This window comes from Apteryx rowi, unplaced genomic scaffold, assembly GCF_003343035.1.
Source record: "Apteryx rowi isolate R43461 unplaced genomic scaffold, aptRow1 scaffold_491, whole genome shotgun sequence".
Classification (NCBI taxonomy): domain Eukaryota; kingdom Metazoa; phylum Chordata; class Aves; order Apterygiformes; family Apterygidae; genus Apteryx; species Apteryx rowi.
In genome coordinates this window covers 267,284-286,839 of record NW_020450751.1, presented here as the reverse complement: position 1 = coordinate 286,839, position 19,556 = coordinate 267,284, and the positions used below count along the sequence as shown (strand labels likewise).

At 38.6% G+C, this 19,556-nt stretch overlaps 3 protein-coding genes across 6 annotated transcripts in view; 1 reads left to right on the top strand and 2 right to left on the bottom strand.

Annotated features, from left to right (window-relative positions):
• Nucleotides 1-2,344, bottom strand: part of PLA2G12A (phospholipase A2 group XIIA) — a 7,030-nt gene extending 4,686 nt beyond the window's left edge. Inside the window, exon 1 of the mRNA XM_026079035.1 lies at nt 2,341-2,344. Within this exon, the coding sequence (XP_025934820.1) occupies nt 2,341-2,344 (4 nt within the window). The remainder of the gene's footprint in view (nt 1-2,340) is intronic.
• GAR1 (GAR1 ribonucleoprotein) overlaps nt 60-19,556 on the top strand; it is a 28,537-nt gene continuing 9,040 nt past the window's right edge. For 2 of the 3 annotated variants that reach the window (XM_026079048.1, XM_026079046.1), the window contains exons 1-2: nt 60-262; nt 17,572-17,649. The gene's annotated coding sequence lies outside the window, so the exon portion shown is untranslated. The remainder of the gene's footprint in view (nt 263-17,571; nt 17,650-19,556) is intronic. The other variant, XM_026079047.1, reaches the window with a different exon arrangement.
• Nucleotides 3,635-18,617, bottom strand: CFI (complement factor I). 2 transcript variants are annotated; one of them, XM_026079040.1, is made up of 12 exons: nt 18,558-18,617; nt 16,638-16,947; nt 15,124-15,268; nt 13,579-13,757; nt 12,885-12,995; nt 11,218-11,334; nt 9,983-10,021; nt 9,361-9,464; nt 8,541-8,656; nt 7,513-7,787; nt 5,270-5,371; nt 3,635-3,987 (listed from the first exon to the last, which is right to left on the bottom strand). In XM_026079040.1, exons 1-12 carry the CDS (start codon nt 18,615-18,617, stop codon nt 3,770-3,772), a joined length of 1,776 nt encoding a protein of 591 aa, XP_025934825.1. In that variant the 3' UTR covers nt 3,635-3,769. The 2 variants fall into 2 exon arrangements, with proteins under 2 accessions (XP_025934825.1, XP_025934826.1); XM_026079041.1 differs by having other exon boundaries at nt 16,638-16,917.

Sequence of the window (19,556 nt, the reverse complement as noted above, 5' to 3'; positions counted from 1 at the left end):
GGACCCAACGGTCGCAACGGCCCCTGGCAGAGCGGGGCGCTCCCCGCCGCAGAGCCGGGGGCGGCTGAGGGTGAAGGCCGGGGGCTTCCCGGGCCGCGGCCCCGCTTGTGAGAAACGCGGGCATGGCCATGCAGGCGCGCAGCGCGCCCTGGCTTTCCATCGGGAGAAATCCTCCCCTGTCCCCGGCCGTGCTGAGGGGCTGGGTCCTTCTGGAGTCGTTTCCCGGTTCCTCCTCCAGAGGAAAGGAAAACTATGTTTTAACGTAAGTCTGCAGCGGAGGTAGAAACCCCTGGTGAGGGAGTGAGCACGCCAGTGCGCCCTGCCCGGTTTGCCTTGCTGCCCGGCCTGTGTCTGTGGTGGGTAGCCCTTCCCCAAGGAGTCATTTGTCAGAAACACCTTTCTCTCTGTTACTACTGACAGTCACATATTTAGAGAGATGAATACAGAGTGGGTTAGAGAGATGAATATCATAGTGATTTCTTCAAGGGGAAAAAAGTGAAAACACATTGTAAACCTTTCCTCTCTGTAGCAAAAGCGATCAGTAGGATAGCAAGATGGGATATTGCAAAATGTGCCTTAGCACCTAGCCAGTTCCAACACGGGTTGTTTCCATGGGAGAAAGGCCTCAGTCTCTAGCGGGTCATGGTGCCCGTTGCCCCGGAGGAGAGTTGTTCAAAACTGGATTTGCAACAGGAGTGCTGTTGGCTGCCAGTAGCACAGGACGTGGTGGCACTGGCTGAGCAGGGCCCGGTGAGGATACCAATACTATTAGATCATACAAAATCTCAGGATGCATATTTTGGAAAACCTTTATTTGGTCAGTGTTAGAAAYGGTAATCCTGGTATTGCTAAATGTGAAAGACACAGCAATAGCTTTGGGGGAAAAAATGCTGATTTGGGGTGAAAAAAACTGATAAAAAGCTGTTTTTTCTCGCCGACCATTCCAATGTTGTGCCGTTGGCTTGAATGAGAGGATGAGCAGGCAAGCACCAGCCCTGCCAGGGCTTCCCAAGTCTGGTTGCTCTGAAGAAACACTGCCGCCCCATGAGCAGTGTGCTGAAAGACTCATTTTCCTTTCCTTCCATACAGTCAGGGAGATAACTTTCTTAATTGTGCTAGAAAAACGTAACTTTTAGGAAAACATACTCATTTAGAAAATACATATGCAACAAAGAATGTATTTTGAATGTTCTAAAATTTTAAAATAATTTTATGATGTTTTTAAATGTGAAAGCGATCCTGCGACCTTTGTACGTATGAGTGATTCATTTTCAGGAAACACCAGCAGATGYGCAAGTTGGTGTTGTAAAAGAGGGCAAAATGGAAGTCTGTCTATTAAACATTAGAAGTCCAGTCTTGATCTGCTGAAGAAAAATCAGGCCAAAATGAACTCATCATTTGCAAAACATTCCAGATTTTTTTATATGCATTAATTTTATATTTAAATTCCAAATGTTTCTTAGATGAGCTGAAGTGGAACCACATAGGAATTGTTTTAATTTTTGTGACGAAAGCATTGTTTTAAGATGTATGAAATCCCTCAGAACGTAGTAATATTGGGGTTTTAGGACAAACTGTAAAGAAGAACAGGAAATGGAAAGAAAACTGAATGACTTCCAGACCAAGAGGCAGGGCAGAAAGATACTTGACAAATATTCTGTTGGTTTTTCTTTTCAGCTTCAACATTTAATATTATTTATAGTTACTGAAGAAATAGATGGAAAAAGTTTTTGACAGAAGTTAATTAAATCAAACGAAAGAGGGAGCTCTTCGTACACCTGTCCTGGAAAACTAGCTTTCCCCTACTACTATTCTACAAAGACCCTGATTCAGGAAAGTAGTTCTTACACCGGAATATGCTTAAATACTTTCCTAAATAGGGACCCTTGTCAGGGGGGATAAGAGCAGCAGTTCATTCCCTTACTTTCATTACTGATGATTGAAAGGGTTCATATGTGACAAATTCATTCTGTTGTGAGTTTTTTAGCAGACAGTGGAAGAGGTGAAAAATAAATCAAAGAAAATGTAAAAGTGCTGTCTAAAGCAGACTATAGTGAATTATTTAACAAAAAGAATCATATCRTGTGAACATGTGTCATTATTTAACAGGATAATTAATTGAGAGGAAAAAAACTAAATTAGGTATTAAAAACATTTGTAAATTAGTATCGAGTGGAGTATGTTATAAAATTATCTAGTAGTTTCATAGAACTGAATGAGATGGTTCTGGAGTCATTTGCCAGTTTTCTGCTGAAGGTGCCAATCCAAAAATTCTGGCACTTCTAAAAGCACAGGTGTGTATGCTAGCTTGTCTTCTAGCAGATGCAGGGCCTAGCCTACCCATTGCATAATTCCTTGTATGCATTATTCTTGCCAAATGTGAGTCTATTCTGTATAGACTGCCACTTTCTTACACCAGGCACTAGCATTTCTGTCTAAAAACATGCAGATTATGCAGTGGTCCTTTGGGCCCTGCTCCAGTACAGGCTTCCTGATAATGATGTGGGCAGAACTTCRTCATAAGGGTTGGTGGAAAGCAGAAGGACTTTGTGCTTCATGGTTCCTTTTTGTTGGTGGTCCCTTGTGTTTGTCCAGTTCTGTATCAGTTTGGGCAGTGGCAAAACTCCCACTGACTTTACTGTGCAGGATCAGGCCCTTGTAAAGATAGTGTTCTTTCTTCGCATTACTGTTTCATGGTTTTGTATATTGGTGTAAGAAGCTCTTGCTAATTTAAGAATCTGTTGTTTTATGACTGAGAGTGTTCTTTTTTAGCCTAAAATCTGTAACTTGGTTTTGTAGAATTCAGTTAGGTATGTACGTATCATCTATATACTTTATTTTTGTATATTTATATTTATTTCATATGTATTTTATTGATACATGTATATGCAGTAAAACCCTACTTGAGTTTGTGAACTTACCAGAACTGTATATACACAGAGAACTTAAGATAGTAAAGACACTTATTTAAGACACTTTTTAAAATTATTTTTTAAGATGAAAGGTTTTAAGATTCCTTTGTTGTTTGACCAGCTACAATTAAATTAATAGAATTTAGAGCTAAAAATTGCCACAAGCTAGATGATCAGATAAGGTATATTAACTAGATAAAAACTGACTTATTTTGTAGCGGAGGGAACTACGACCAAACAGAGTAATTTTTTGGGTAATTGTTGTATTAGTTACCCAAATCTTATGATCATACTCAATCTGTTAATGAATAGACAGTCTTAAGTCTAATTTCTCAGTAAGCCTAAAGAATTATCGGGCAAGCAAAGCAGCATCCTGAAAGTGTCTCATGACCTACACCTTGAGTTGACAGAATTTCTTTAAAGTATTCTGCTTGCTGACCTTTTTGTGAAGTTCATATGTCACCAGTGTGTTGGTCATTTTCCAACCACTGCTTTCAGTATGTTGTCCATTTTAAAAACATATACAGTCCCAATTTAAATGCAATGTGAAATGTTTTTTTTAAAAAAAAAAAACACAAAACCCAAGGTAATAACAACAAAAGGACAGATATTTTAATTTCCCTGCAGTAAGCATGCTTTTATTAGAGAATTTTGCTGTGGACTCCTGTGACTATAGAATTCTTTCCCCACAGGCTCCTTCCAGATCATGGTATTCATAAAGCTCTAAGCATTTTCAAAATATATTCTTTAAAGATTTGTACTAATAGTTGCTAGGTTACATGACTGCTGATTGTAACAAAGGGCTTGCCTTCAGTTTTGCATAGGTCATAACAAGAAAATAATTTCTTTTCAGAGCTTCAGATATTGTACCGTGAAATGAGATTCCTTGTCACGTGACGGCTAATCCAATCATAATAGCTGGCCACTTTTGTATACACACCGGGGTGACCAGGCTCCCCGCAGTTTTCACCCCAACTCACAATACCCCAGACATACGCCACATTTTCTGCGTCAAAACAGACCAAGGGTCCTCCTGAATCACCTTTGCAACTGTCTATGGAACCATCATAAGTACCTGAAGCAAAAGAAGAAATAAAAAGCAAAATTAAGTTTGTATATAACCTAGCACAGAAAATAGAGCTTGGGTGGTTTTTAGGTCCATGTCATTTCCTGACACAGTTGCCTAAGGGTCACGGGTAATGGCACTTTATGGCCACCAGTAACAGATTCCTAACACCTTCAGTCTATTCCTCCTCCTTTCTTTTTAAGTGCAGGGACTCTTTTTATGTTTGTAGATGGCCAGATTCTCCTCATATGCTTTGGTGTAATCATGGGTGATGTGAATCTTGCTTTACTCTGTGTAATAGAGAAGAATTCAGCCCTATTGTATTTTATATCATTAGAAGTAGCTCCTAAAAAGTGAACAAAAGCTAGAAGGAAAAGGTACAAAGACTTGTAATGTGGTTTCCTATGGAAATGAAGCATATGTGATCATACTGTGTGTATGCCTACGTGTCGGCTTTGGTGTCCTCTCTACCAAACATTTCATTGACCAATTTCATGTAAGCTTGACAGAGRGGCAGAGGCCTCAAAATTACATTTCTCTACAAGCTGGATGAAAATAGATGGGTAGATACAGGAAAGAGTATAGGAGTGCTGGGGTGAGGGGGAGAGCAAACTGCTCTACCTGTACAGTCTCCGTCAGAGTGTGTACCTTCTGGAGCACCAGGTATCAGCTCTAAGGCACAGATGTGTAGGATTCACTGTTCTTTGCAGCTTTCAATGATCAGTTTGGCAAACRTAATGCTCATGAAAAAATGAATTAAGCGTGAAATTCTCAGCCAATAAAAAAACTTGTTTCTTGGCCAGACTAATCTTACTGGTAGTTTGAAAAGTTTGAAATATTTTTCCYGGGGTTTCGGTATAGTGGTAGCAAATGTCTGAGCAGGTGAATAATCACATTCTAGTCAACAGAACTACTAATGTGCCCTAAGATAAGCATTTGCTTAAATATTTTGCTGAATCAGAATCAATTATAGTAAAGGTAGGAGGTTCAGTGGGCTCAAACATGCTTGCGCATTTTAAAAACATAATTCAAATTGCATGCTGAAATTTGCCCAGATAATCACAGAAGCTTGGCATACTGTCATCACAACTCTGCTTATAAATATGTATTTAATGGTGGATGCATTTAGGCTTCAAAGGTAAAGAGCATTTTGCTAAAGGCAATAGTGTGACATCTGGTTTATTGTATTTCCTAAGTCTTAAAAATTTCCTGCCAATATTTCAGATCTTATAAATAATGGTTTTGATGGAGACTTTTTAAAAAAATATATAGTAAGAAAATTGATGCTTGCCTGCACATGCCATTTCTTTGAAAAAGCGTCCTGGATACAATTCAGAACAATTTTGAAATAAATTAACATTGCCCCACTTTAGGATATATTGTTTGGTATAACCTAGAAAAAAAARGAATAATTTTTCTAAATTAAAAATCAGTGCATAGTAGACATTTTTAATATAATTAATATCATAAAGTGAAAGTTTTATATTTGCTTTTTACTGAATATAATCAGTATTATAAATCAGATAAACTGCCATAACACTCTCCCCATGTGTATTGTAGTACGTCAGCCATTTGGTTCAAAACAAAAGCGGAGTGGTTTAATTGCAGCATTAAATACAGTGGTTTCTTTTTGTGATATTTTTACCCTTTCCCCTTGCTTGACTATTTTTTTTTTTTTTTTTTTTTTTTTTTTGCCATTTTCCATATCAACATTTTCAGACACCAGGAAACTGGTATATTGTTTTCTGTGAAATGGAGAGCCTTAATCAATACTGTTAGAAATGTCTTGGTTTTTGCTTCTCCTCAGCTCTCATCTGCAATTCTTCCCTCCCTTTAAACTGTGCAGTTTAAATCACAGGACACTTATGAACAAAATGTGAAATGATTTTCCTGGAGGAAATTTTAGAGGTTTTCCACACAACCTTTGAATTCTGTATATGATATTAAGCAGCTGCTGCAGCCTCTGAGGACAGTGATAATCACCCCTTGCTGAAAAGAGAACTTGTTACATATGTCCTGAGCTCTTCAGGTTCCAGCAGATTATAGGGGTGAGGGGGTGGTGGTCTAAGTGGCCAAGATTCAGTTTTACTTGCAAATTTCCTTAACCTTTTCTTCCATGGCTGCAGTCAGTGGTATTTTGAAGTATTAACTACAACAGTTCAGACCAGAGGTGCATCTAGTCCAGTACCCTATCTTCAGCAGTGCCCAAAAGCAGCTCTGTTGGAAGAATATGAGCACAGGAGTAGCATTTATCACACTTCTCCCTAGTACTCTCCTGGTCTCCAACCATTTCCAACTCAGGGAGCTTCCTGACCCAGATGTGGTTTCTATGTATGAAGTAGTCCTGAATGATTTCTCTTCAAACTTGTTCAGTCGCCTCCAGAGCCCATACAGAGCAAGGAGTTCCAACTGTGAAGAAACACTTCCTTACAGTTGCTTGGGAAGAAAGACTGAAAAAACAAATTTTCTCCTGACTTTATAAACCCTCTTTTGTATCCCCCCACTGAGCCATCTCTTCTAGTTTTACCTCACTTAGTTTTTCCTAATATGGATGCCCTTCCTTGCCTCTGATCATCCTTGTTACCTTCCTCTGAGCTTTTTCCAATTTTACTATGTCCTTTTGAGATGAGGGGACTGGATATTGAAGATACAGGTGAACTGTGCATTCACAAGGTTAAGGAGATTCTCTGTCCCTTTCCTAATAATTTCTAATTTTGTATTTGCTTTATGACTGCTACTGAGTATGGACAGAAGAAGCCTCACAGCCAGCATGCAGTAGCTCCAATGCCAGACTGTAATCACTCTGTAATACAAAACAAACGCTTCCCAAATCTCTGAAAGTGTGACTTCATCTGGCTTATCTGTCCCTGTGCAACCTTCTCTGGGTTAAACTCAAACATGGCTGAGATGAGATGTGCCAAGTTTCAAAACTGTTGGCAGCAGCTCAGGTCCTCCAGGGCAGGGGACAGAGAACTGGCTGCGACTGTGGGCCACAGTGAGCTACTAACTGCCAGTTGTTAAATACCTTTAGCAGGTCTCCATATAAATCTTAGATCAGTAATYACAGCCACTTCTTTCATATACCCAAAAGGTACTGAACTGTTGTTGTCTCCTCTAAGAAGAGGTATGTGTGCGAGTATCTCAACAAATAACTATATGTTTGCTAAGGGTAGGTCTCCTTCATGCTGCCATCTCATTCCAGCTGACACAAACGTCTGTGCTGCCATGGGACAAACCAGCTCAGGAAACAGATCCAGCTGAAAAATCAACATTTCTTTCTGTCAGGGTACCTTTTAACCAGAGGTGTTTCCAGACCAATTTACTACATGGCTGATAGCAAAGGAAGCTCTTCAGGAAAGAGAACAAACAGGATGATAGCTGAACGCCAAAGCATGGCCTGTGTTTTCTGCTATCAACCTTTTTTGAGAGCTTTGCGCACACCACTCTTGAGTCTTTTCAGAATTAAACCTSACCACAATTTAAAAAACAGAAATATAAATAATACATTCTAGGACGAAGCACTAAATCAAGTACCTTTTTCTAGTCCCCACCCGGAAACCTTGCATTTATCACCAGGCTTGAACATATGCTCTGACCAGGGAACACAGGCAGGTGCAGTATATTTTAGGGAGCATTCTCCTTTTCCAAAACCTTTCAGCTCCAACAAAGCAATGTCATTTTCATAAGTTGCAGCATTGTAGTTCTCGTGGATTATCAGTTGTTTTAACCTGTGAGTATCTGTCTCTCTGTTAAACCGTATTGTATCCAGCAGCCCAATCCAGACACGGTACAGATGAACTCGATTTGCTCTGGAAAAAAAGAGCAAAATAAATTATTTTTGGTGCTTAACACAAGCACACTTGTAGGTTTCCACTAGCAGTAAASCCTTGCATTTTATTGAAGTTTCTATAGAATAAAAATTCATATTACATACATATAGTTTCTTTCTGGACTTGATGTTCAGAAATTTCTCAAGTGTAGCAAATGCAAGGCAGATGACACTTACTGCTGAGTACTGCAACTAATACAGAAAAAATACTAAAGGCCAGCATCTATATTTAGTGCCGTCACAAAGAGAAAGCARGGGTTTATGTCTCCTTAACTTCACGTGAAAGAACAGTGAGCAGGTGTGGAAGGGATGTTGGGACCAGCAATTCTTTCCTGCCCGTTTATTCCGGGGACTATGTTCCCATCAGGGACAGTCTGTGGAACAGATCCCACRCCTCCCCAAGGCAGAGGTGATCTGGGAGAGAGGCAGCCCTTATAGCTCCCTTTTATGCAAGGTGGTTACRCTGAGCCTTTCCTGCTTGCTTCGTATCTGACTGATGAATGCTATGTCTCTTCAAAATCAGCATTACTTTTTCATCTGTCTGCTCACTGCCAAAATAATCTACCTTCTCTGAATCTTTCCCATCATTAACTTAGGTGAGCTGGTGTTCTTAATTGTTTTATTTACTAGGCAAATAGGAGTCAACAAACAAGTAGATGAGAAGAGCAGTAATATCCAAATTAATTTTGCTGCCTTACAACAAGGGAATCATTTCCCAGTTTGTTCTTTTTACCTGACACAGTGTGCAGCAGTCAGAACCCAACAGCCACCAATATAAACCCCTCCACAGTACACTGTTGCACCTTCACTGCCAGTTTCTCTAATTGCCACTTGCCAAGGAAATTCACCCTATTTAAACAACAAAAATCCAAATAACATTAAATTTTAGTAATTGTACTATTATTTGTAGTGCATAAAGGGAAACAGTCTTTTGTATCATCTCATCTCCTTGRCTATATCTGACTGTAAATCCAAAAGCTGCTGCCCAGAAATTGCCCATGAATTGTGCTTCACCTGATACAGAGGGTGCATATTCCAAAATGCAGTAATTTTGCTCACTGTTGTAACTTTGTGCGATCTCTCTCTCTCTCCCCAACTTTCTATGAGAAAAGCCTTGTAGCCAGCGAAACAGGATCTGGAATCAGGAATGTAGGATCTGACCCAGTATGATCAAGTATAGCATTTATGACTGTATCCTGATTCAAAGGCTTAGGTTTAAATTCTGTTTTGTCAAAATTGTAATTTCTAGCTATAGTATTAAGTATTTTGCTGAATTATTGCTCTAGTATTTTGCTGAATCATTTTCAGTGTATCCTTGAACTATAATGCTCCATTTTGCAACTCCATAATATTTTACTTACGAATTCTGCTGCTTTTTACATTCATTCAGTGCAATGCCACTACTGCTGCAAGACATGAAATTAGTGTTATAGCTGCTTTTGTTATTTCCAGGCATTTTAACAGGACAGCAATGCCCATTTAAACTGATACTGAATGAACTCTTATCTAGTAAGGCTTTTTTTGTTTTGTTTTGTTTGTTTGTTTTTGTTTACCTTTTTTGCAACTTCTCCACCTATGATTCTTTTCCGTCGAGTTAATGTGTGATTCATAAGACCGCAGTTTATTTGGGGAAGAAATGTCTTTATCATTTTTCTTTCTTTAACAAAAAGGAAATATGTGTCACAGAATTCAGGCACTACATCAGAAACGTTGGGAACATAATTCCTACATCTCTGTTTTGGACAGTTTTTTTTTTTTATTTTGAAAACATGAGTGCTGTATGTCAGTAGCTGCAGTAGTAGGAAAGCAAAGACCAAAAATTTCTGCAACTGTTTTTGCTTTGAAAATTGTCTGTGTCTTACCATCACATTATTTCCCCTCATTTTCCATTTCCAGCATTCACGCAAATAATTTTAAAGCGATTTCCTTAGACTTGYTTAGAGTTTATCTCCATCAGTTGCCAAAACATGCAGATTTGGATCTTCAGCCTGGATAAACTACTATGGCGTTGTTGAAATTAGTGGAAAGCAAGACAAATAGTAAGCCCCAGATTGTATACTACTGAATCACAAAGTCCAAATATCTGAGTGTTYTGGATCTGCCAAACTGGCTGGTAGCTGGAAAGTCATATATTAGAGGATATGCAGTGATTTATGGAGGGTTAGTCACACTTACCTTCATCCATACTGTGATTTTCAACATCTTTTTCTCTATCTGTAGTAGAATAATGAAATACTAAAAACGTTTGCAAATACTTAAGTTTGTTCTATTACTTGAATATATGTTTATGTGCCAAAATCGTGGTTGGCTTTTAAAACAGTAAACAGTAACAGTTTTTAAAACAGTAAATGCACACCATTTCACACAAATAGAAAAATTCTGTCAGCCTAGGGCCTGCTGTTTCCATTCTTAATAGGCACTCCTTGGCTGCCTCTCCCTACAGGTGACCTATATCCAGCACATGTTGATTCATAATTACTTGACTTGTCCTCTGCTTTCCATGCTTAGAGAACCTTTCTGCAAAGGAACYCTAAGAAATGGCCTTTTTTGTCTTTTGATCTCTCAAGTGATAGCACATTCTCCTCCACCAGGAAACATCAGAACTTCCTCCTTCTGCCCCATCAACCTTTGGGAGTTTTCTAAAGCCCAAAGGAGCATTAGGTAACCGGATTTTTTTTTTTCCAATTTAGATGATGCTGTTATATGCTATGTTCTCCTTTAAGAGGATAAGGGAGGGCATGAGAGGTAAATTAAATGCTTCCTTGGATCTGGTATGTCAGCCTTTATTCAAACAAAATGCCCATTGAATTCAGTTCCTAAATGGTGGCAGAGGATTTGGCCCATTCTCAGGTTACTGACGATAATGTTTACCTTAGAGTTCAGTTTACCTTTACCAATCACCATTTACCAATAGTGTTTACTTTTTGGCTTTAGACTTTGTATCTCATCAGAGCAAGGAAAAACACTGTAAGCTCAAAACAAAACAAATCTTTTCAATAGTGAGTGGAACACCGCAGAAGAATTATTATATTAACAAACTGGTTCAGTTCCTTATCTTTGAGGAAAATATTCCTGCCTGCCCTGCCTACAGTTTTTTCACAAATATGGGATACCAGTTTGATAGATGGCTGTATAAGCAAAAGACATAATCTGCCTTAAGCCTCCTGAAACTTTAGCAGTTTCCCCCTTCCTTTAGTTTTCTTGATATTCTTTTCTAGAAGGAAGAGGAGGAAAAGTACTTAACTTTTATTTGTCTCCTACTATGCATAACAACCTTGGGAAGATGAACTCTTGCATGCATTTTGTTTTGTTAATCTGTTAAATAATTTAATAATATGCATGGTGTAGTCCCTAGTTGTAATTGAGCAGAATGGAAAGAAAGAAACAAAAAAAAGTTCTCAAAAGGAAACCTGCACAGAGAAGTTGAGTTTCATCCTCTTCTGTGAGGCAGTCAGCTTCTTTGTTACAGACATTCTTATTTGGAATACAGATATTTGACCTACAATGGAAACTGTTGCCTCTGCATGCTGTAATAAAAGAGAATTACATTTGTCAAGCACAGGATCATATGATTCAACAACCTCACATATTTAGAGAGCTTGTTTAACATAAACACAATGTAATATCCATGTTATGAGGAACTTGGTTGTTCATACATAGATCATGAAAGCAGGCTCTGTAAATATAAAATGAAACGAATACTTGGCTCTCTTCATTTTACAATCTCAAAACAAAGGTTTAAGACTTAAAAAATTAGGACCTTTTTACCAAGCGAGTATCACTCCTTACCAGTTTCATCCATAGCTTGTGCCCACACTTAACCTCAGCCAAAGGACCTCCAGTTTTGCCAGCATTACTGATCATCCCAAAATGAGGACTTTATGATGCTTGGGCCAAATTTCCCCCAAAATCGGAATCCAGGTTAGGCTTTTGATTGAATGACCTAGATGCCTAAATATAGGATTAGGAATCTACAGTCCTGTTTTGAAAATACTGGATTTAATGACTGTTTTCTTCTAACATTCTTGATTATATAAAACATTATTATAAGCCTGGGAACCCCTTTCCCTTTAATTCTTGTGATCAGTTTGCATGTTGTGAAAACAAAGCAATGCTTGGATTTATGGCAGAGTTTTTGGAGTTACTTTCTAATCTTATGTCAATCTACTATTTAAGGATGTATCTCTTTAATAGAACATCAGACAGTTGTCTAAAAGTATCCAGATATCCCAATATGATCTAAAGACCACTGAACTCAGTGGAAAGACTTCTGTTGACTCCAGCAAGCATTGCTTTCAGCCTATACAGTTAAAGACAGTGCCAGTTTGGTCAAGTAAAATCTAAATAAATCTGCTAAATATGTGAAGCCACATGTATTTATTGTTCTTCTGAAATGCCTGTGACTGTTACCATCAGTTTCCATGATTCTTCTGTCCAATCAAATTTACTGACAACTGTAAAACTACAAAATTATTTGTAAAGATTATTTAGGGGTAGTGATGGGATTTGTAATCCATATTATAGTTTGGGACCTGAAACCCAAATTCTAAGAGTATTCTCCCTCATTCAGGTTACGTGAGCTACTTTTATTCCTTGTTTCCAATGAAAAATTTTACAGTTGGAATTGCTGATGCTGAAAGAATGACTGTTCATGAACAAGCTGTGCACCAGGAACTGTCATATATATTATTCTATGAATGATCTTGTATTTAAGAAAGGTCTTACTTTGATTTAAAGMTGACTTATTGGATGGTTCATTAATTATTGATTTTTCTCAACTAAAAATGCATCCTCATTTCCTCTAACACAGCTAATTTTTTATATCAGTGTTTGATGGCCTCCTAAATATCTTGTTTGTATTTCCTCATTCTCAGAGGAAATCTAGATCCTCAGAGATCACCTGCCTGCTTCAGAAAATTATGTCTCCTTTTTTTCACTTATCTATACCGAAACTATAGTTTGGTAGCCTTAATGTAACGACTTTTTGCAAAAGAGTCTTTTTGCATCACTGTTAGGATTCTTTGGGTATGGTTTTCCAAATGATTTTCAAACAGCTGAGAAAGTARGTAAATATTACCTTTACAGCATAGTTCATCACTTAGGTCTCCACAGTCATTGATTCCATCACAGGTGTTATTCAAAGAAATGCACTTGTTATTGACGCACTGGAACTCACCTGCTGAACAATCTGTGCAGCAGGGTGAAAACAAAGTTAGTGTGGAAATGTCTGTAGGTTCACAACTACCCAAGGAAATATTTTTTCTTATTCATTTTATTCTTTTGGCCTTAGGCATTTTAGGGCTTGGTAAAGTAAGTAGTAATCTTTTTATTGTTTTAATTGTCTCTTCATTAGTCTTTCAATGTGACCACTTATTTTCTTCATCCAACTTCCAGTAGCCTGGAAAAAGGTAACTTCATTTCTTATACACAAGGACTATCTCCTTGCCAGCTAACCTGGGAGAGACRTGACTTGCAGGATACAATATACCTTGCTACCCTTGGAAGGGAAAGGGGAACAAACAGAACCACGAGTGGGAAATATCCGTCAAAATATTTTTGGACCAACAAGGAATTACTTTCCAATTTTGAATAAACTCAAGACTGGAAATTATCTTAAAGATTGAGAAAAGATTATTAAAAATATTGAAAGGTTTCAATGCAAGTTTGCTGTGGCTGGGAGTTCAGCAGGCTAGATCATATATTACATATATTTAAAATAAACTTAAAATGAAGAACTCCACATAGATCTTTACAAAGAAATAACTACTGACCTCTGACATTTTCATGGCACTGAAGACTAACAAATCCCTCATTACTGTCTCTTGATTTCTCCATTATATAACATTCAGCAAGACTTGTCTCTAGGCCTCTGCAAGTTATTTGAAGACACTGTGATGAATTTAAGGCAGATTTTGTGATGTTGGAATTGGACTGGTAATATTTAGCACCTCTGTGAAGACACAAATAATAATAACAATTTACATAATTTCAGAATGGATTGTCCACTGCTTTTATTGTTTAGACGTTATGTGATTTTCTCCAGTGTAGGGATGAAGAATTTTGGTCATGGCTAGGAAAAAAATACAGACRTCATATAGAATGGTATAGGGGTGAGTAGGAGATTCTTCTGCTTTGGAAGAAAAAGTAAAACAAAGTGGAAATTTTTGCAAATTGCTGCATAGGACTGGCGCTGGATTTATATGTAGCTCTGTCAGAGTCATCGTGTATCATGATAGAAGAGTCTGCTTATATAGAAAAACTTGACAGCTTGTCAGCCCTGTCTCTGTATGGACACAGATGAGCCATAGTTTGGAAACCATCTTGCGTGAGGTTGAATACCCTTGATGTCATCAGAATCAATGCATACTGAGGACGCTCAGGCAGCTGCAAGATTGGGATTTAATAAATATTATCTCCCTTGTAGCTGTGTTTTCACCTGAATGATATCCTGTTAAAGCATGTGTGTGTGTTCCCTATCCTAAATAAATACGGATTGAGTAAATAAGTAACTACAGAGGCCTTACAATGGGACTCAAGGACTGAATGTTCTGTCTCAGGACAAACCCTTGTCTGGGCTATCTAAGGAGATACAGATCAGGACTGAGAAGTATTTCTCATCCAAAGGGGACAATTTAGGGCAGTGCAAGACAGCGTTAGTCTTCAGGTAGGGTTGGGGAGTCGTTCCTCCATGCCTAAGCTAAATTAGTGGTATATTTGTAAAATTATTATTTACAGGATATAAAATGAACTTGTTATGATGAGCTGAGTGCATAACTCAGATCATCAGTGTGGTCACAAGATAAGGAACAAGCTCTGTGCAGCTTCAGCTTCAGCTGTTCTTGGTGGGCAAAGTAAGCAATGGCAGCAGGGGCAAGGCATGCAGAAAACCTGGTTCTGGTTCTGGTTCTGGTCTGGCTGGTGCAAGTGGCAAAGCAAAGCTGTGCCCTGTAGTCAGCCAGAGTAAGGAACTTCTGAGTACAATGTGTTGCTCAGAGTTACTCAGTGATGGTGCACCTACGCTTATTCCCTTACACTAAGCTGACAGAAAACTCGTGCGTCAGTCTTCAGTTTTATTTTAAATTAAAAATAATTATGGTTTGACTAGAAGTTATTTGTAATGGAATAGAAAAAACTGTGTTTTGTCTTTCACTTTCATGTGTCAATTTAAGAAGCTTTGTCAGAATATTATAGCTGATACATTGTTCATGAGTGTTCTGTCCTATTAATTGTTGGCTGGCRATAACTGACCTTTACATAAGCATCAGTACTTTTTCAGACCCATTGCAGTTATCTAGAGGTAAATTCCCCAAACTTACAACTCAAAGCCAAGGTGCCTGCAGGCCACATTTGCTTCATTCATAGTCCACTCACTATCACATACAAAAAAGTCCTCTTTGTGATTCACACGTTTTACTCGAAGCAAACTTGAATCTCCATGGCCCAAAGAGATTTCAAATGTTTCTAAAAAAAAAAAAAAAACAAAAACCAGAAAAGCACCAAATAAAATCTTATTATATAGGAGCATTTTAGTGGAAAGACAGCACAGAAATAAAGCAGACATAATTTTATCTCCTGTAGACAGCAAAAATTCATATGGAAGGAACAACAGACTGGGAAACAGAAGTTTTAGGTTTTATTCCTGATTCTTCTGGTGATTGACTTTGTGACTTTGAGCCTGTCACTTTCTCAAAATATGCCAGTTTCAGGACGATTGAGGATAATGGTTCCTACCTCATAAGAGTATGCGGAGGTCTGCTGAGAAAAGGTTGCATCTTAGTACCATGAGTTTCATTATAGGACTCTCGATAACCAGTCAGCAACATGTCAGGTGAGATGGCCTGATCCTGCATCTATTAACTTTGTAGCAAAACTTCAGCTTTTTAAGTGGATTCAGCCCCCCCCCCCCTTAACTTAGTGCAGTCATGTAGGGAGTGCCTAAGGACCACACTGAGGCTCTCAGGTGCTTCTCAGCAGTACAGGCAAGTTGAATTTTGCCACACTGAGGCTGATGGGCTGAGCTGCTGCTTCTATGGGGAAGGGTTGAAGGGGGGCATGGTACTGGAACAGCGGAGGCAGGAGAGTCCTGAGCCCTGCAAATGGTGGAGGTGGGGCTGAGGCTGGAAGATGGCTTGGGACAGCAGCTGCTCCTGCTAAGATGCCACTGTTCTCTTTAGCACGAGCCATTTCTCCACGTGCTCAGACACCTTCCTCRGGGAGGGAGGGGCAAGCAAAGGCTGAGCTGAGAAAGCTCTGAGGAGCAGCTTGATGCAGCCTGAGAAGCAGGAGAAAACAAGCACCTGCCAGGGCAGCATACAAACCTGCCTGGTTTGCAGGGCAATAGCTCTGTTTTGATGAAATTTGCTCTTGAGGTGAACATGGCTTACCTTCTCCCCATGAACTCCCAGACACACCTCTGCAGCCTTTGACTCCGTTGCTTGAACACCTGCTCCTGTGAGGTATCTGTCCCTCTCAGAATGAAACCCTCTCTGCTAACCTTCTCAGCAGGCCCCCTCCCTCTGTGCCTCCCACCATATTTAACATCCTGATGGAAACCTTGTCACTCTTTTTCCTCATTCCCTTTCCTCCATTTCCACCAGATAGTTTGAGCAGGATACAAGCAGCAGAAGTGTGAGTAGGTAGCTGGGCCTGTCAATCACTTTAGTTTTATGAAAATCAATAAATAGTGCCCATTTTCAGTGACTTCTCATTTTCTGGTTTATGTTTTTACTACTGCAAGGAAATTAAGAGGCTTTCTGAGYTTTAAGTAGTAAAGCATCTACTTTGCCACAAATGAATGACTGATGTATTTTGTAAAAGGAGATATTAATACCTCCAGACACGCAGTTTCCCTTGTTCAGAAACCTTGCTGCAGGATGTTGACATTCATAGCTCTTTAGCTGACAGTAAGTTTGGAACTGCTTTCCATTGGTAGAACAAACTGAAGTGCCATTCTTTGGGCACTGGTAGGGAAGTTTACAAAGGCATTTTCCCTCCACACATCGTTCCCATGGGTTACAAAAAACTTTCTTACAGGACTTGTGTGTGTATTGGTTACTTAAACATTCTTCTATCAAGTAATTTTCTTGCTCAGCTGGCTGGACAGCCTCAACCTGTTCTTCTTCAGCATTAGACGCTGCATTCTGCAAGGCACAAAGTTTAAAAAAAAATCAAGACCAGGAATTACAACAGCTACCAGAAGTTCTGCAAATCCCTCTCTTCAACGATGTGTTTTCTCACAAGCCTTTTCCTATGTTATGTGCATAGAAGTATTAAATTTCATTTATGGTGTCTATTCCCTTGTCTTTGGCCACCTCATCTTTCTCAGTTTTTCTGGGAGTCTTTTTCTTTCTGGATCATTCACCTGGTATGATTTTTCACTCTTACTGGTCTGCTGCAAACATTGCACTCTTGTTCAAACATCAGCTGGAGTGCACAGCAGATTATAAACATTTTAAGCCAGTTGTTTAACATACCACAGCAATGGGATTGTAAGCAAAGTTCATAATGGTAGTTAAACACTAGGAAAATAAAAAAGGTAGCAACTTAATGTTTTTTCTGWGATGTTTTTATTGGCCTAATTGGCTTTGAGTTCAAATATCACCTGTAAATATTAATGAACTACCTAGAAGCAAATAAAGGAATGTAAAATTTATCATTTGTTCCACTGTAAAGCCTGCTAAAGCAACAAGTATTTCTAAGTATCTTCAAGAAATTTGAAAATGAAATGTCCTTCCTGATCATMTTTTTTCCTGTATCTTGCACAGCAGTGGATTTGCAATGTGATTGCTGATCATTACTGGACTGCAAGGGCTGATTCTGACCCTCCAACCAACCATCTCTAGGTGAGTGGCTCTATGTCTATGTTCATGCAGCTCTCCAGAGGCTCCATTGCCAGCCGAGTGTTCATGCTTAGTAAGAGCTATAGGTAGGAAGAAAGTTGAAACATGAAAAATATATGGATGGACTTTGCATAAAAAATAAGGGAAAAGTTAGTCCTCAGATGTGATTTTTCAACTTTGACTGTGTCCACTGAATCAATAAAGCTGAAGTTTAAAGTTCTCGGGAAGAAATCCTGGCCCTAGTAAAGTTAGTGGGTATATTGTTGGGGCAGTTTTTAATCCAAAGCAATTTTTAACAGTTGTATAATCTTATTAAATTCTTTCTGCTGTTCTCAGGTTAGTAAAATCCAATGCATTATCTCTAAATTTACATGCCAAACTGTCAGCCAGATCCAGCTTGTCTTAAGTCCCATATTCTGCTAGATGTTTCTCCTGAGTTTCACTGAATGGGAACCAAAGTTGCTGATTTTTATGTAAGGGGTTTGCTAAAAGACTCAGGTTATGATGAATGCTGAGCCCATATGTACTTTCTGGGACACTTTTGCCAGAAGAAATTCCAGAGCAAAACTTCAGGCATTATGAGATGTTGCCATGTTAGAAGTTAAGACCATAATCTCCTTTCTCAAAAAAGTGGGACAGGGCAAACTGCAGCATCTTTCTCTGGTCAACCGTGGTTGTAAATTGCACTTAGGATCATAATTAAAATCTTTTCTAGAAGCCTGCTAATGTAAATCCCAGACAGAATCGATATTATGAAAGAGAGCTTCAAATATTCAGACTGGGCTAAAACAAATGGTTTAATACTATGAAAGGAAACTTAAAAAAAAAAGTTTTTACTTTTATAAAAGTAAACTTTTTGACTCTTTTTTTTCTTTACAAATTAATGATACCACAATAAAATAAATTCTTACCTCTGCTCCACAAAAATAAAAGAGAAACAAGAAAACCAAGAAAACTGGAACCACTCTCATGATGAAGTTTATCTCTCTTTGTAGAGAGATATCCTCCAGCTAGGATTTTTTTGAATGTCAGTTGTTTGATTTGTGTTTAATTTTTAACCATTAGTAAAATACTTTAAAGTGTATTTAGAAATAAAGTGCAGGAACCTCAACTATTAACTGATAAATCTGATCTTTCCAGAGGGATCCTGCCTCAATCCAACTGGTTTTATTGTAACTGCAAGAAGAGATAAGAAAAGTAAAGGCTTTAAAGTAAATGATTAAAAGGGAAAAACTTATTAAGAATACACTTTTCCTTTCCTTTCCTTTGCCAGAGGAGACTGATGGAATCATCAGGCTGCTGCTCCTAGTTGTAGGCATTCATCTTTATCAGATGAATTATTGTTGAAGATGAATGTGTTTTTACACAACAGATATATATATCTCCCTATATATGGAGGGAGAGAAAGAGAGAAAGAAAGAAAGAAAAATACTAATAGGCATGTACTATCCATTATATAATCAGCTAAATGACTGGCTCATATTACAAGATTTTTATAGAAAATTGCTCAAGTATTTGACAAATGGTTGAAGTATTCTTTTGAAAGTCAGTTTCCAGGAAAACATTAATTCAAAACAGCAGAACCAAAACCCTCCACAAATTACAGTACAGGCTACAAGGTGGTAACAGAATTTTCTCCCAGGTAGGCAGTTTGCAGGGAGAGGGTCCTATCTCTTTCCTGTTAAGACAGCTAGTACCCCCTTTGCCCTCCCAGTTTTTTGGAGCTCAGTGTCACACAATAACATTAAGACAAAAAGGCCTGATCATTTGAGACATGTCAGTCAGGAGAAGACTGGAGTATGAGACTGCTGAAGCCATTGATCATACAATGCTTGGGATAATGTTCATTGCCATACGCAGCTGCTACAAGCAGATGAAACGAACAGAACGTAATCAAATGTGGTCACAAG